Here is a 16596-nt window from a genome sequence, read left to right on the forward strand (position 1 = left end):
GAACGCCAATGCCTTGACCCTCCTTCCCTCAAGATCCTCCCGCATCCCTACGCCCTAGCAGCAGTTAGTCGAGCTCATCGTTTTGTTGATACACGTGTCGACTGCGAGCAGTGTCTTTCCGCATAGCTTGGCCAGAGCCTGTGAAACCAACTGTAATTGTGTCAGCATCATCCTCAGTATTGGTTCGGCGCATACAACGTACCTCGGCCGCCAACGCCGTCGGGTGTGCGGAACATGCTGTCCTTTTTGTGCTTTCCAAACTTGGACTTTGAGTTGAACTCCTGCCACTTGGATTTGCCCTTTTCCAATTCTTTCGTGGCCTTGATCTTCTTGGCTTTGGGGGGCTTTGCGGCGCCATCGGCAGCATTCTTCTCTGCTTCAATCTTGGCTTGTTGCTCCGGGTACAAGCTAGCTGCTGCGGATGTAACGACACCATTCGAGGGGCCCGGCGGACGTGCGGTCTGTTGTGCGGTGCTAGATGCGGGAGCTGGTGCTCCGTCAGCCTTGCGTTTGTTGGACATGGGGCGGATGTCCTTGGCTCGCAGCGTTTCCGTGTTGTCATAGCTCTTGAACTTGACAATATAGACGGGATCTGTTGAAGAGCCGGTGATGGATGTGATTCGCGCAGGATAGAAGCCTCTGTCGCCCGATGCCCATTTCGCCATGACAGTGTCATTCACCGAGTACGTGACCGGTGGTTCCTCCTTCTCTTCGGGGGCGGGTGCAGCCTTCTTGAAAGCTGGGTGGTTTTCCTTGGACCACTTCTCGGGCTCCGGCGGGCTGGGGGCTTTCTGAGGAACGGGCTTGGGCGCCTGCTTCGGCTGCAGCTCAGCAAGAGACTCGTTTAGGAGGGAAATCATGTCATTCAACTCCGCCTGAAGATTCTTGAGTTCAGCATTTTCGGGATCATCTTTAAGGCCGGCGAGAACAACATCGAGCTGTGGAAGTTACGTTAGCGAAGAACATATATGATGTCTGAACGTCGAGGTGTTGCGTACCTGCTCTTGATACTGTTGGCGATCCTCCTTCAAAGCTGCAATTTGGCCCGACATGATGGCGGCTGCAGAAGCGGTCTTTCGAGGGTTGAGGCTGTGCGGGTTTAGGAATTGGAGGATACTTAGATATTCAAAGTAGAGTCGGTCCCGACTAAAGTTGTTCCAGCGTTGAATTGCTGGGATGATGCGGATGTCGGTAGAATGATGGTGAAGCATGCGCCTGGTTGATCTGTGACGAACTGGGGATGGCGTCCATTTGCGGAAAGAAGCTTATCCGGCAGAGTCACGTGGAGATAATGGGGAATTCTGGGTGAACCAACTGCATCGTCATTCCCGATATTGGCCAATCACCGAGTGCCTGATTCGTGCAGCCACCCCCCCAGACTCGAAAGTGGGATTTTTTTAGGAATCGTGGAATGCAGGGGTGGGAAGCGGTTGAAGTCGGTTCCAGGCGCACCTCAAAGCAGCACGCACAGGTGCTGACGATGGACGTTAGCGGGCGTGGCATGCCGAGAATGGTCCTGAATGGCGCCGGAGCCAGCAGTGGAGAGGGAATCGTGGGTGCCTCCCATGGTCTCGGGTACCTTGTCTAAGGTAATTTAGCCAAAGGGTACCTTAGACAAATGGACGGGAACTTCGACCTGGCCCTTTTCCCTCTTCTTCACTCTCTTTCTCATTTTACACTCCTCATTTCTCCTCGCAGCTTCTTCTCTAGAACGCAGATACCCGAACTCCCACTATACCTCGACTACGATACGACTCTCACCTCCAGTTGTCATCCCTTTTACTGCGCAATTGCTCGCCGCAATCGGCCCCCAATTGGGCGCGCCTTGTCCAGCCCGCGCTCTCCCAGAGTTCCAGTGCTCTCCCTCCCTGTAGTTTTCGACGCATTACCTCATTGAAACAGCAACGCGGGCAGCCACCACCGCAATCCGTCGGTCCTCCGAACGCCCACGCAACGTACCGCACCGCACCGCACCGCACCGCACCCGCGCATCAGAGAGAACAAGCCTTGCTACCACCCCCAAAAACCTGTCGACACCCATGACATTGTTGTACCTTGGCTGCAACGGCACATCATAGTACCTATTCGTCAAGTACCGGTATCCCCCAGGGGGCCAAATAAGCAACCATGGTTCGAGACAGAGACAGAGACGGTGATGAATCTTCCGCGCCCAGCCAATCAAGGCGCCCTCCTCTCAATCATCAGGAGAGCGATTCGACAAACAGCGACCAGGCTCACCGAGACCACCATCATCAGCACCGCTCGAAATCCCAAAAGCACGTTGTTGGCGGCGGTCGCCTGCATGCACGCGTTCCTTCCTCCAAAGCACTACACAAACACCATGGCTCGACGGCCTCAAAACTAAACAATCACCGCCGACAAGCATCCCCCTCGCCCGATCGAAATCGCGCCTCCGCAGCTGGCCATCGCCGAGTCCAATCTGAAGCAAAACTCTCCCGCGACAGCTCCTCCGCGAACCTCAGCAAAACCGCCTCCGCGACGAGCTTACGGAGGAACAAATCCCACGGCGAAGTCAACAAGCCCGCAAAGATCAAGTCGGTGGAGAAACTCAAGAGAACTAGCTCGAATCCGGCCGTGAACAAGGTCAAGTCGCAAAAGTCGCAGGTACATTTCGACTTGGGGAACGACGGCCAAGACGACGAATGGGTTGACGCCAGCACATCCGCTTCACCATACCTATCAAGACGAGGATCGCTCGCCAGCACACAAGCCTCTGCGAAGCCTGACGACGGCAGCAGCAGCGCGAATAACTCCGCCAGCAACTCGGCCGGCAACTCTGCGAACAACTCCAGAGCAGAAACTCCCGCAGCACAATCATCACCCCTGGTCCCAGCGACACCCGACCGCGAGACCGTACAGCACAAGGCCTATCTGACCTCGAGATTACTCCAACGCACCCCTTCCCACGGCGCACCTCCCAAGATGACGGCAGACACAGTATCCGTCTCACGGCGGGGCCACTCCTCATCCCCCGACTCCATCGGCCGCGGCTCGACCCTAGGCGACTCGCACAACGTCAGCACCTTACCGGGTAGCGCCGGCGACGAGCTTATTTCGAGGTTCGTCAACGCAGGAAGCTCCGGCGCGGCGCGCGAAGGATCTTTCTACCAGCTCCCAACGCCTGGGCCGGCGAGCTTACGGTCTGAGGAAAACCCCTCTCGAGGGCGACCGCAGTCCTCGGGGTCCGGACGCCAAGGAAGACACCGCGATCTGCCATTATCAGACGATGAAGACGGCGACAGCGCTCTCGAAACTCGCAAAACCCGCGATACCACTGACGGTACAGCGCTCGCGCCACGGTCAGGAAGGCGCTTCGCTCCGCCGGCTGAAAAGTCGCGAACGCAGCAGAAGCTCAATCTGCAGCGCGCCAGCTCCGTCATCGAGCCAGGCCAGGCGGTAGGAGGAGGCGTGGGCGCAGTGGGCGCGAGCCCCCTAGTCGGCATTGGCGGGCCGGGCTACGACGGCGGCGCGAGCCGCGACCCACGCGTCGCAAAGCAGCTGGAACGGACAGGGATGGAGTACCTCAGCGTCCGCCGCTTTCAGAACCCCGTGGTGCGTTCGCTGGATCGTCTCGCGCAGGTGAACCGCGCAAACAAGACGCAGCGGATACCGCGCAACGGGACCGCCAATGGCAACGGCAAGGCCGCGTCGGTACGGGGGGGCGTTACGCCGGCAGGGCAGCATATGCGTAACTCGAGCCTGAATGAGGCGGCTCTGACTGCGGCATCGGGCGGCACCGGCTCCGGTAATGGCTCCACCCGGAGACCCGTCACCCCGCGCGCTTATTCCATCCGGACCAACGGGGCTGGGTCGAGCTACGAGGCCGACGGCGACGATCATCAGAGCAGTCGCGCCCTTCACGAGGGAAACGGCGTCCAGGGCCTCAGCGGGTCGAGTCTTGTGGGTGGAGAGGAAGACGAGGGTATCACGGCGATCCTCCGCAACCTGTGGGAGAAGAATCCGGACCTCAGTGCCAGCCAGGAGTAGGTTGACCAGGCTGGCTACGTGGATCTAGATATCATTCCACTTGACTCGTGAACCCTGAGGAGGAGACGAAGTGACCATACACCCAACGTTGATAAGCAAGCCGGGTCACGATCAGGAGCGAAGCGAAGGGAGGATGCGTGTTTTAACAACGGATAAGGCGTACTACAAATGAGGTCTTCAACGGGCCTGGACGGGACATGGACGGGAGGATTACAGTGATGGGATGGCCCGCCCGGGGTGATTCTTTTGAAAAAGCATCAGGTGGCTGGCTGGCTGACTGTCAATCCAGTCTCTGATATCCAGGTTTTTAGTTTGGCTCTTCTTTGCAGATAAACAAGGGCAGGCGAAATGGGAAATGGCGGCATACACAAAGAAAGACTTTTAATAATTCCAGCACGCTTTTGATTTTCAGAGACCATCCAATGTTCCCCTCAGGGATTTGTCAATGGGGTTCATATTGAACTCTAGGAAGGGTATTTGATTCACATGCATCCTTCAACGGCCGGACATGGTTGGCTTGTATCCCACACATGAGCGTTGCATGAGCGTTGAGTTGGGCGAAAAGCCACATGGATATAATAAAAGATGTGACATACATACACGCACACACACCTCAACTGGTGAGCTCGGTGAAACCAAGTGGACCAAGGAGACTGGCTCTGCACACTTCAGCCTCTCTGCTGGGACTCACTCTACAGGTGAGCTTAGATAAATATCTGCCTCCAATGATTGATCCGCTCAGACCAAAATCTCACCAAAGGCATGCCACTGGCTCACACAGACAATGTTGAGGAACACACAAACACCGTCTTTGGCACTCAACCCCCCACCCGCTCTAAAAAAAAATTAAAAAAAAAAAAAAGGAAAAAAAAGGAAAAAGGTTTCACATGCGCAGGCACACACACATACACACACACACACATGCAGACTCACTAAGTGACACGCAGATATGGCTGAATTCTTCTTTATTCGGTCCCCTAAATAGCGTGGGGGGTCATACGCCCATCAATGCCCTTTCAACGGGTGGACGGGGGCTATGTACGTCTGTATGCCTCTCTTTCGTCTCCGTTCCTTGTCCAAACCATTGACATAAACCCAAAACGCAATACTATTTACCTCCAAGAAAACCCGACTTGCAATAACACCGAGAGCGCCGGGTCATTAAGAATGACTAATCAGAATGCGATGCCCAAATGGCTCGGAGGGGAGGCTATGCTCTGCTACACTCCAGCCACAAGAAATATTCGAGACGACTGAGACCTCGAGGGCGCCGGCGATTGAATGAGACTCTCGTTCGTGTCGTTCGTATTATTCGTTCTGCGTCTATTTGGTGATGAAGCCAAGGTAGTCGGCAACGATGAGTGTTACCATTCTGTTGGAAACGCACTATTGTTAGCACACAAACATGGTACCTAAAACACGGGCACACGGGGTTGAGATGGTCCACTTACGCATGGGGAGCAATGCGGACGTAGTAAGTACCGAAACCGCGGTAGAAGCGCATAACGCCCTCCTGCTTAGCCACCTTGGCGAAGCAGTCGGCCATTGACTTGTACGGAAGCTTGCCATCGGGTCCCTTGGACTGCTTCTGAAGGCGGGTCTTGACGAAGTCGAAGGGCAAAGAGAAGAAACTGGCGAAGAAACCGGCAATGGCGCTGGCGGTAAGAGTCTGAACTTGAGAGGACAGCTGCGTATTCTGCTTGAGCTGCACCTTGGCCTCGCTGAAGAAGGCGAGCTGACCAAAGTTGAGAGCCATAGCACGGACGACCGTGGGGGCGGCACCGGCCCAGAGAGCGGCAACACCTTCAGACTTTGCAATGCTTGAGAGAGCGTCGATGACACTCTTGTAGTTCTTGCGCTCAGCAAGGGGCTTCAGTCCGTCACTCTGCATGCGGATGAGGGCAAGGTCGGCAGGATTTCCAATCATGGCGGCAAGACCTCCGGCTGCGAGGCCTGCGGTGGCACGTTCCTTGAAGCCAATGGCGTTTCCTTGCTCTTTGGCGCGTTGGCCGAGCTTGCCCATAAAGGTGTCAAAGAAGCCCAAGCGGGCCGTTGTGTAGACAGCTTGGCGCAGGAGACCGGCCGACAGACCGGTGTAGAGGTCGAGGGCCTTTCCGCTAGCAAGAATTTCCCGGGTGACTGACAATGGTGTAGGCTTGGGTCCTCCGGCAACACCCTCTCCAGCGAGCTGGATGCGGACCTTAATCATGTCGACGGGCTGGATAACAGAGGTGGCTACCATGCCGCTGATACCGCCATTGATGAAGGGCAACGCTGCCCTCATGACAGGAGTGTGAAGGAAGTCATTGGCGACAGCGGCACCGTCTCCCTTCAGAACTTCTGAGGTGCGAGTTCGTGCGGCCTCAGCTGCCTGCTTGATGGATGAAGAGCTCATGATGGTGGATGTGTGAGTAGGACTGAATCACAGTATACTCTAGTATTCAACTCGGTGTAAGTTGAAGAGGTCGTCGAGAATGATAGCTGCTTCGGGTAGACAGTCGAAGAGCTAGGATGAGAGGTAGAGAAGCTGTCAAAGAGAAGAAGAGAGGACACTAGTTAGCCAGCGTTCGATCCAAGAGGTTTCACAGGTAGCTTTATAGTATGAGAGAGAGAGCTCCCTCGTTCTTCCGTGCCTGTCAAATACCAATGTTAAGACAACCCCCCGGTCAGTTTGAACGAGGACCAGATCCGGTGGGGGTCCAACAAAAGCATGAGACGGGACGCAAAGACGCAATTCCACATTTGGGCTATGGCAAGTCCCACATGCAGAAACGGGCGCACGTTGGACAGGGTATGCAGATGAGTGGTGTAGTGCAAGTGCGCAGGCTTCGGCGTAGAGTAGATGCAGAACGAGACAAGGGCTGGGCATCCGGCGGAACTAGAAGCAGTGACCGAGGTGACGGTCCCGGGTCTCATCGGCCTGGAAGATGAGGCGGTGGGGGCGGGGGTATGTCATCGGAAAAGATAGGGACGGGGGGTAGCTCCGGGTGGATGCAGCCGTGGTTGAGGTGTTCCGCTTCCCATGTAAGTGGAAGGGAGGTTCAATGACGGTGAGTGGGAAGAGAAGGGTGTTCCGCACTAGGCCGGAGATGACTTGGACCAGTGAAGGAGGGGAGACGGAGGAGAGTAAGACGCAAGGCAAGGTGGGTTTGGTGTAAGGCGGAATGAGGTGGATCGTAAGTGAAAGGTGCCGGCTTGGGCTGGAGCTGGAGCTGGAGCTACTAGAGCTTCGAGCTGGAGATGTACAAAGGTCTCGGACTTGCACACTATGCAGAGCCAGGTAGGGTAGATTGGTAGAAGAATGCCGGGTCGTCTGCAAAGAGCAAAGCCGCAGCGGGGGTGGGGTTGAGGGGAATGAGAGAGAAGAGAGACGGGATTAGCTCAAACGCCCTTGTTGAACGCCTCGCGTCCCCAATGAAAGCTTTCGAGACACATTGAGAGAAGACCGACGTTGGCTCGAACGTTTCGACTTACCAAGAGATGAGATGTCTTGTTGGATAGGATGGTTATCGTACAGCTAATGGTTTGACGTTTTGCAGTCGATATAGGGTATAAGAGTGTTGAATAAGCGTCGCAATGACTCTGCACGAAGACTAATGTTTGATTCGAGGTCGCGTGCTGGCGTTGGGGAAATACTGAAGTAGTGAGAGGAGAGGAAGGCGGGGTTGGGTTTATGGCTTGCTTTGGGGTCGGAGAGGAGAGGGTGAAGGTCGAGAGAAAGACGAGTCGGACGAGCAAGCAAATAAGCAAGTTTCAACAAGAGAGAGGTGGACGGTAAGGTAGGTAGGTAGTCACAAAGCTTGTGAAGATGCGGTGGCCCGTAAGGAAGAGACGAGTCCAAGTAATTCCTTCTTTGCTCGTGGATGGATAGTTTCCTTCGGGAGTTGACGGTAGCTTAGGTGGTTCAAGATGTCAGGTGCTTCTCGGGACGATCAACATTCGGCAGTAGCTGCTCCCAGTTGGGCTAGCAGAGGAAGGCGGATTGGAAGCCGTTGATGGATTCCAGCAGTAGCCTTGCTTCTGTGTGTTGTTTGGAGGAGGACCGGGGCTTCCCACTTGATCGAGATGTGTATACTGCGTAGGTAGCTTTCACGTCTCAAGAGGGACGGGTGGACGAGAGCGATGAGTGCAGTACTTTGGTACGGAACAGACAAAAAAGTATGGATGGTGTGAGAGGTGAGCATCTCGTGCGGAGTCGAGGCTATGGTGTCGATATATTTATGAGAGAGACACATGCCTTGTGCCACTTACCTTGGCTGATCCTGGTGTCCGAGACGGCATGGAGGAGAGAGATACTTGGTGTTGATGACCAGACAAGTACCTCTCTACCCAGTACATGGAAGGCATTGTCGGTATGCCAGTTCACACACACAGGGTCACAGTCGGTCGGTCGGTCAGTCGACCATTGGACTACGAGGTATTAGCCAGCAGAGACAGCGAGACATGCCAGCCCCCCTCCTCAAGCTCTAGAGACGAGAGGTAGGCTACGACTCAAAGCTTCCCACCCTCCCATCCAAGCGGCGTTGTCCCTGGCTTGGGGAGGTAACGCGCCAATGAGGAGTTGGGGATTTCACCAAGAGGCCGTGGTTGCGAAGCCAGGCGCATTGTCTGTCGCGTCTGTCTGGTGCCGTCCGGATGCGGGGTTGAATGGTTTCGGCACACCTCATCCATCAACGTGTCGGAGGCAATGAGGGGGGGGGGGGGCGTGGCTGGCCCGTTCTTGTCCAAGTACCGTGTAGTCGTACCTAGAGTGCTAGAGAGCTGGATGGATGGATGGGATGGGACAGGTTACAGGGTGGAATGGATGGATACCTGGGGAATCGCTCGAATCTCGGGAACATCCTTCGAACTGCCTTGGGCTGCAGTAAATTGAAAGCTGGGCAATCTGAATGGAGGTAATCAGGACGACATGCACATCGGTGGATGTTTGGTGTTGAGGGGAACATTGACATGTCCGACATTGGAAACGTCACCGTGGGCGCCATCAGGAGAGGAAATCTCCTGACAATCTGAGCAGATTGGAGCGGAACGAATGACTGCGACAGCGAGGTGCTCAAGGTAGGCGGCGGCTATGTTTGCGCCGTGGGAGAATGCAACCCCTTACGCAGTCGAGTCTTCTTGGACCGTATCTGTCTTTCTGCGAGTTGTGACATGCCTTGCCTTGCTTGCTTGGAGTGATACCTATTAGCGGTAGAGACCGGGTGAGACGGTGCCTGGCTTCGCCTGGGCTTGGATGACGGCACGACAGTAATGAAACGGGTGTCGATCGTTGGCTGACCTCGGGCTGTTAGGCTGGCGGGGGTTTGCCAGTGTGACTGAGGTGAATTGGGGCAGTAGCAGCTATGTTCGAGTAGTTAGGTACTCGAACCGTGATAGAGAAGGCTGGTTGCCTTTCAAGATGGCTTGGATTGCTCCGCGTCAACACGGACAAGGGAAACACCGCGGATGAAGAAGAGATGGATGGCTGATAGATGGCGTGCAAATAATGTAGCGCGTGGTGGCCGAGGCGTTTGATTGCTCCTGCGGGAGAATGAGAAGCGGTGGAAGAACCAAAGCAGATGGTCTTAAAATTGGATGGATTGCCATGCATTTCATTGCCTTCTTGTGTGTTGATACCGTTCCCTATGTTTGGTATCGCACCCAAACAAGAAGCGACCAGCTCCCTTGCTCCTTGGCTGCTCATTTGGCTTTCCCTTCGTCCTCCCGAGGCCAGACGAGAAAGCCCCGACGATGCCGATGAAGCCGTTGCATTTGGTCGAGGTACTTGATCAAAGTTGGGGTAAAGGTCACTCGCCATCGCATCGAGCTATGAATTCAAAAAAGAGCATAGGGAAGACTGTAAGAAGACGTCTGGCAGATGGGACGAATTTGCAGAGAGCGCTGTTCTCGTCTGGGACTGGCCTGCGAACTGTTCGCTGCCACCTGCTGCAGGAATGCGGGGTAGTCGGTATGCACGGACCATGATACGCTCCATGGGCGAAGAGACCCAGTTGATACGCTTATGTAATCATACACGTGCTCGGTATCGATAAGAGCTTGTGCTTGGGTCACTTGATGACCTCCAGGCCAGGGCAGCTTCACCACAGGTACCTCACCTACCTAGGTAGTGTACCTAACCGGCAAAACCTTGGACAACTTGGAAGCAGTCACGCTCTCATCCCGTAAGGCAATAGCCATGATTTCCTTCGTATCACCAAATCAGTTTTTCTTGCCTTATACTTCTCCCCCCGGAGTGGAAGCTGGAGAGGAAGCAGAGCATCAAACTTGGGCTCCTTCCCACAGACAGATGCCAATGGGGTGACGTAGCTAACTAGTTTCGCTCCCCTGTGCTTGCCAAACAAGCGCACTTGGCGCCAGGATTCTCGTGGGACGAGAGCTGTCCCGACTCCCGCGAATGATTTTAATTCCAGCTCTCAAGACTGGCTGGGCTCGAATAGCCTCTATGCTGCCCCCGTATCTCATGCACCATACTATCCACTCGGGTCGTCTTATTTCGTCACAGCTTGGCAGAGCAACATGATTGGTTTCACACCTCTGCCACTTGCCCTCGACTCACCTTGCCTCACCGAAACGACGTCAAAATGCCATGCGCCTCGTTGGATCCGTCCGTTGGGGCCACACCGGCTCCCCTTCAGCCCGCCATGTCTTACCGAGAGGCATCTTGTTGGAATTGGGAACCATTGAGCTCGCTCAAGATATTGGGCTTATTGTCTCTCGGGCAGTCAGACTGTCAGCGTACGGACTACCGCTACTAGTGCTAACTCTGATAAGCTGCTTCCACCCCAAAGACCTTATTCCCGTATCATCTCCCACATTTCCATGTTCGAGCTCGAGCTCAAGCAGAAGACATGTGAAGCTGTTGAGCTACCGCAGCCCTGCAGCATCCATCCAATTTGGTCCCCAACGGCGAGCCACCCTCGGCCCTCTCAACCGCTGGAAGATACGGACGACGCAGCCATACCAACGCCTTGGGCCAGCCATCCCTTGCAATCTGGCAGAACCTCCAAACTCTATCCTGTCCGTCCACGATAATTCGGCTATAGCTGGCCAACAAGTTTGAACGAAATGTGCCGATGCCGCAACGGAAAGTCGCGGTTCAAGACATTAGGGAAGATCCCCCTCCGAACAGACACGAATCGGATTTCATTGATTGGAAGAAAACACCGCAAAAGCCTCTCTTTCTTGGCTCATATCGGCGTCTTCAACATTTTCGCCGTAAAAGCGAAGACGCGAGCGAGATAGCTTCACATTCTCACTTGTGTATCCTTGGCCTTCCTAGGGTCTAATTTGGCAAGCAAACGCCCGTGCGCCACTTGGCTGTTATTCCCGAAAGCTCGGTAACCCGCCACGGCACTGGTGGAAAAACCACCGATCCCTTGCTCTCTTTCTCTCTACTCGCAGTTCCTCTCTGCTCGTTAATACCAGCAACTCCACGATCCATCCATTTGCCGGAAATTCGTCCCGAGGGAATCCGAGCTCACCATCCCCGGTCCGGAAACGCCAAACGGCATCTCTCTCAATGAGTCAATCTGCTTCTTCCAAACAGGAACCAAGCAAATAACATGGAATATGCACCTCGGCCTTCTATTCCCTAGGGCGGAAATGTCAGGAACCTCAGGTACCGCCCCGTCTTCCCAACCGAGCAAACATCCTAGCGCTCACTTCCATGCGCGGCCCCTCCATCCCGCGGGATGACGCTTGTCCGTCCCAAGAAGAAGTGGAATGGGGATGCACGATATGACCCCATCCACCGGGCGTGGTTCCGATGCTGCTGACCGCTTGCTTGTCTATTCGTACATCATACACTACACAATCTGTCTCGGACCCCTGGTTTGACAAGATTGAACTTGCATATTTGATGAGCCGCACTACGTACCCGTAAACCGATAGCACGAAGCGTCCCAAAAGAGATCTTCCGTATTCCGGCTACTCGACCCTGAGAAGCCGGGATGGCACTTCAGCTCGGTTACCACAGAGCTCATATTCATGGACTAGCAGAGTCGCAGTATCGTCAACCAGCCTCCTGGTAAATCATCTTCTTGTAAACGTGGGATGACACACTGGCGGGCCAGATCAGGCATCACCAATAACACCCAACATGGACTTCGTCTTCTACCTTGTTTGCTGTTCTATCTAGACCAGTCACCGTGGTGCTCACAATCTCTCAATCTCATCCAATCGATTGACCCCACCCCCGTCACAACCCGGCCGCTCCCGCACATTTCATATCCTTAAGCCGAAAACCCTCGCTCATCCTCATCATCTCGGCTTGAGACTCTACAGCCCGGCCGCGATCCAGGCTTTTGAGAGATGCAGGCTTTTCCAGACCCGGAATGGGCTCCCCCGGAAAGGAGCGTGGAGGGCCTCAAACATGAATAGACCATAGCCTAGCCCGAGCCTCATCATCCAGCGGTTCATGGCTCGGCTATGTTGTGATGCCATCGCTTCTTGCGGCTGGCTATTTGGTAGGGAGGCAGCCCGGGATGGGTCATGCTGATGTTGAGGTATCCCCCCCACCCCCCCCCCCCTTTGACGGCAACTTGGCTGTAAAGTGTCGATTAGACCTTATGACAACATTTGATGGCCAAGGTCGATTTGCGCCTTCATTACATCATATCTTTGACACTGCCTACTTGACTTTACTACTCTAGTCTGAGAATTTCCGAATTGCTGCACATTAGTGATGTTCCGTATTTGATGATTTTGGAGTGCCAGGCATCGCATCATCACCCACACCACCATGCTGTCTCGATAATGGTGTAATTAGATGTTAGTAACGTACCTTCACTATTGGAGGCGCCGGCCTCACAATGTTTGTTATTACACGGACGGTGCTGAGCAAGTCTCAAGGACCCGCCGAGGTATCCCAAGCACCAGATAAAACTATAGTCCGTAAGTCGGAATTCATAGAACTTGGAACCCAAACGAGGAGGTACAGCATGGCGCTGTCGTTCACAATGTCTGGGAGAGCACTTAATTATCTTGGACACTCGCATGCTTTGTGTAGATATTGTCCTTGATCTCCCATGGTGCCACGTCGCTCTCTTGGAAACGCAAGCGAGGGCTATTTGGCGAGGTTCAACACAATGTATGTAATAACACTAGCGAATTACATACACATCACACGGGGGAACTCCTTTTATAACCGCAGTAGGCAGTCTATTTCTTAGATCTGCACGCATCACGTTCAGGTGACCAAAACTTGGAGAGAGGGCGCCTGGGATGTTATCGCGAACTAGCAGTAGACTCCAGAATTGCAGCTGACGAGCACCTATAGCACCTCATCTCACCTCGAACTCGCTCGTTTCCCCGCCGTAATGGGAACCAGATCTCACCACGCTACCATGTCCCCATGTGTCGTGGACCTCGCTGTCAACCGTCTTCGACTCTGATGGCGCGTACAACGCTGTTCGTCCACGATTCTGCGACGAGATAACAGGTCTTGACGACGCCGATGATGCGATCCGACAGAAGCGGCTCGTAGAGTGAACGAGGAAAGACTTCTCCGGCTCATAAGAGGCTGCTCAACATCTTCATTGCGCCCGATAGTGGCCATACTACTTCATCACCCCGACTCAAGCCTGAGACCTGTATTCATACTTTGGACGCAGTAAGGACAGGCTGATTCACTGTTGTTGTCAAAAGGCATAGTCACGGGCTGTACTAGACTGCAAACTCAAGCATCAAGTTGGCACCTCCACGTCTGACTGGATCATGTCACGAGAGTAGCTTGGGTGGAACAGTGCAACAGGGGCAGGCAGAGGAGAGATAATAGCAGCCAGCAAAGTAGTCACGTCAGCACTGAGCAGAGTATCTGCCATGTACCTTGGTTGGTACAGGCCAAGATACCAAGTGAATGCCTTAGACCGATGGCGACGGAGAGAAATCGTTTCCTATGGACATGTCAATTACATTAGACAATGAGATCGAGACAGGATGGAAGGGTATGCTTACATTATGCGTTTGACTCTTGCCGCAAAGTGTGTCGAGGTTGACTAGAAGTTAGTTGAAGTTACAGAAACAAAAAGGAATGAATGACTTGCCATGTTGTTCGGCCTTGTTTTGACGAGTACCAAAGTACCTGTCGAAAATTGTTGAAAGTTAGTCAAAGCTCATTGAGACATAGAAGGACCAAAGGCTTACTTACCATGTCAACCAAGACTACTCTACCGAGTCGGGCAGATTGTGTCTAAATGAAGGGATATTAGTTTAAGCAAATTGGAATAGAGAAGGGAGAGAAGCTTACCATGATGTCGAGTTTGATGGCTGGATCTAAGTTTGCATACTCAAAGTTAGTGGACTGTGACAGTTCAGAGGTGGATGGGGAAGACTTACAGATATCGCTGACACGTTCTATGTAGCAAGAATATTGACATATATAGTAGATAGATAGATAGATAGATGAGATGAAAGTTAGATCATAAGAGCGGGAGTACAATGACCCTCCCGAACGAGGGACCTATCGAAGTTAGCTGACCAAAAGGGGGGCCGAACGAGAGTGGGGGAGTGAGAAAAAACAGAAAACAAAACAAGCACAAAACAAGATCCCTCAATGGCTCCTAGAGCCAAAAGGGAAGAAGCAAACATAACAAACCAAACCAAGACCAGATCCGAGACCAGTACCCAAGACCAGTGGCCAAGACCAGTAACCAAGAAGAAGGAGCCAAAAAAGACCTAGGGCCTAAGACCTAACCCGAGGAACGCGGCGGGTGATCTTGAGGGTGACTGCCTTCATGCCCTTGGGCTGGGTCGTGATCGTGGACGTGACCAGGTCAAACTCAGGCTCAGGCGCGGGAACGGGCACGGGAACAGGCGCAGGCACGGGCGAACGAGGACCATAAAGCTCCAGCAAGGAAGAGATCGATCCAGATTCCTCGGCAGAACCAGAAGAACCAGGGGACCCAAAAAAGCTGGAAGTACCGAAAGATCCGGTAGATCCAGGGGACGCACAGTAACCAGAGGAGCCACCAGATCCAGAGGAGCCAGCGGAACCAGAGGAACCATGAGAGCCGGAAGAACCAGATGATCCAGATGATCCACGGGAACCAGGCGAGCCAACAGAACCAGACGAGCCAACGGAACCAGACGAGCCAACGGAACCAGAGGAAGAAGCGACTGGGGATCCAGAATACACAGGGGAGGCGGCCGGCGAATCCCACTCTGCCAGAGCTCCAGGGAGCTCGGGAGAGGCGACAGGGAAGGCGCCCTTGGTCCAGGAGTATTCCGAAACCCGATCCTCTTCCAAGGTCGAGTCCCAGTTGGAGATGGTATGCGGCGTAGGCGAGTCCGTGCTGTAGTCGTGAGAGGGCGCGTACCGCCTCTGGGGAGCAGGCCAATCCGATAGTAGAGCCCGGATCTGCGCAAACTTCGCCTTGGCCTCTGCGCTGAGCTCGCGGGCCCGAATCCGTTGCCGTTCAACGCTGCGGTCGAGGGTATCCATCTCACGAGGAGGAGGAGTACGAGGCGGAGGCGTACAAGGCGGGTCAACCGGATCACGGAACAGGGAGCCAGACTCCTCAACAGGGGCATCCACCGAAGGTGAGGAAGTCATAGGCGAAAGGGACCAGGGCTCCGGAGTCCTAATCATCCTTTGCTCTGGGGTCCTTGGCTCCGGGGTCCTGGGAGCAGGAACAGCGATGGGGGCAGGTCGACGCTTAGCGGTGTAAGCGCGGGCCAGGTTGATTTGCCGGTCGGCAAAGGCCATCAACTGTTCAAAGTCAGGAGGAGGTCTGATGGGCGAAACCAAAGGACGGGTTGGCGAAGCCAGAGCAGGATCAGCGGCGTCGTCCACAAACGGATCCTCCAGGTTGGAAACGGAAACCGAACCAGATCCTGGAGAACCAGATGAAGCAGAGCGAACCGAAGACGAAGGGCTGACCCGGGGAACCGACTCAAAGTAATGGGACATACTGAGAGTGAAGCCACGCGGGGACAAACGGGGAGGAGTGCAAACAGGGCCAACAGGCTCCGTAACCACAGTTCCAGCCAAAGACGGAGAACCTTCCAAAGGCAGAGGACCAACCCGGGACTCAGGACCTAAGTAATGGGACATACTCAGGGTGAAGCCATGCGGGGACCGACCGGGAGGAGTGCAAACAGGTCCAACAGGAGCCGTAAACGCAGAACCAACCGATGGCGAAGGAGACCTGACCAAAGGAGAGCCGACCGAAGAAGGACTGATCCGGGATTCCGGCCCTAAGTAATGGGACATACTCAGGGTCCATCCATGCGGAGGCCCACGGGGAGGAGGAGTGGTTACGTGCACAGCAGGCTCCGTAAACAGAGAACAAAAGCCCCCAGAGGAGGACTTACCAAGAGAGGACGACACCGTGATCGAGGGCCGAGTAGCTCCAGTCTGGGGTTGACGAGGAGACGAGCTACGGGCAAGCATCGCGGGGGGTGCCGGGGTACCGATGTACCGGCTAGAGAAGACTGATTAGCTATCAAGAAGACAAAAAACCCAGAGAGGCTGAAGGTGTGAATAGTTACAGGATGGGGCGGACAGCGCTTGTGACGGCGGCTGCGAGAAGGCGGGGGACGCGGCGGAGGAAGGAACCGAGCGAGGCCACGAGGGTGCTGGCGTTAACG

At 54.5% G+C, this 16596-nt stretch overlaps 4 protein-coding genes across 4 annotated transcripts; 1 reads left to right on the forward strand and 3 right to left on the reverse strand.

The window, feature by feature from the left end:
* Positions 1–64: 64 nt before the first annotated feature.
* On the reverse strand, positions 65–1052 carry HER10_EVM0008647 (uncharacterized protein; the record flags this gene model as incomplete). Its single annotated transcript, XM_035478162.1, has 3 exons — positions 65–150; positions 203–938; positions 999–1052. The coding sequence occupies 3 exons, from the start codon at positions 1050–1052 to the stop codon at positions 65–67; spliced, it is 876 nt and encodes a 291-aa protein (XP_035334211.1).
* A 314-nt stretch (positions 1053–1366) lies between these two features.
* On the forward strand, positions 1367–4511 carry HER10_EVM0010878 (uncharacterized protein). Its single transcript, XM_035480324.1, has one exon. The coding sequence runs from the start codon at positions 2128–2130 to the stop codon at positions 4006–4008; it is 1881 nt and encodes a 626-aa protein (XP_035334375.1). The 5' UTR covers positions 1367–2127; the 3' UTR covers positions 4009–4511.
* A 445-nt stretch (positions 4512–4956) lies between these two features.
* HER10_EVM0005603 (mitochondrial 2-oxoglutarate/malate carrier protein) lies at positions 4957–8401 on the reverse strand. Its single transcript, XM_035482989.1, has 2 exons — positions 5460–8401; positions 4957–5380 (listed from the first exon to the last, which is right to left on the reverse strand). The coding sequence occupies exons 1-2, from the start codon at positions 6401–6403 to the stop codon at positions 5332–5334; spliced, it is 993 nt and encodes a 330-aa protein (XP_035333990.1). The 5' UTR covers positions 6404–8401; the 3' UTR covers positions 4957–5331.
* A 6288-nt stretch (positions 8402–14689) lies between these two features.
* On the reverse strand, positions 14690–16232 carry HER10_EVM0002565 (uncharacterized protein; the record flags this gene model as incomplete). Its single annotated transcript, XM_035472271.1, has 2 exons — positions 14690–15840; positions 16139–16232. The coding sequence occupies 2 exons, from the start codon at positions 16230–16232 to the stop codon at positions 14690–14692; spliced, it is 1245 nt and encodes a 414-aa protein (XP_035333796.1).
* Positions 16233–16596: the final 364 nt, after the last annotated feature.

The sequence above is a fragment of the Colletotrichum scovillei genome (assembly GCF_011075155.1).
Source record: "Colletotrichum scovillei strain TJNH1 chromosome Unknown Contig00005, whole genome shotgun sequence".
Taxonomy (NCBI): Eukaryota; Fungi; Ascomycota; class Sordariomycetes; order Glomerellales; family Glomerellaceae; genus Colletotrichum; species Colletotrichum scovillei.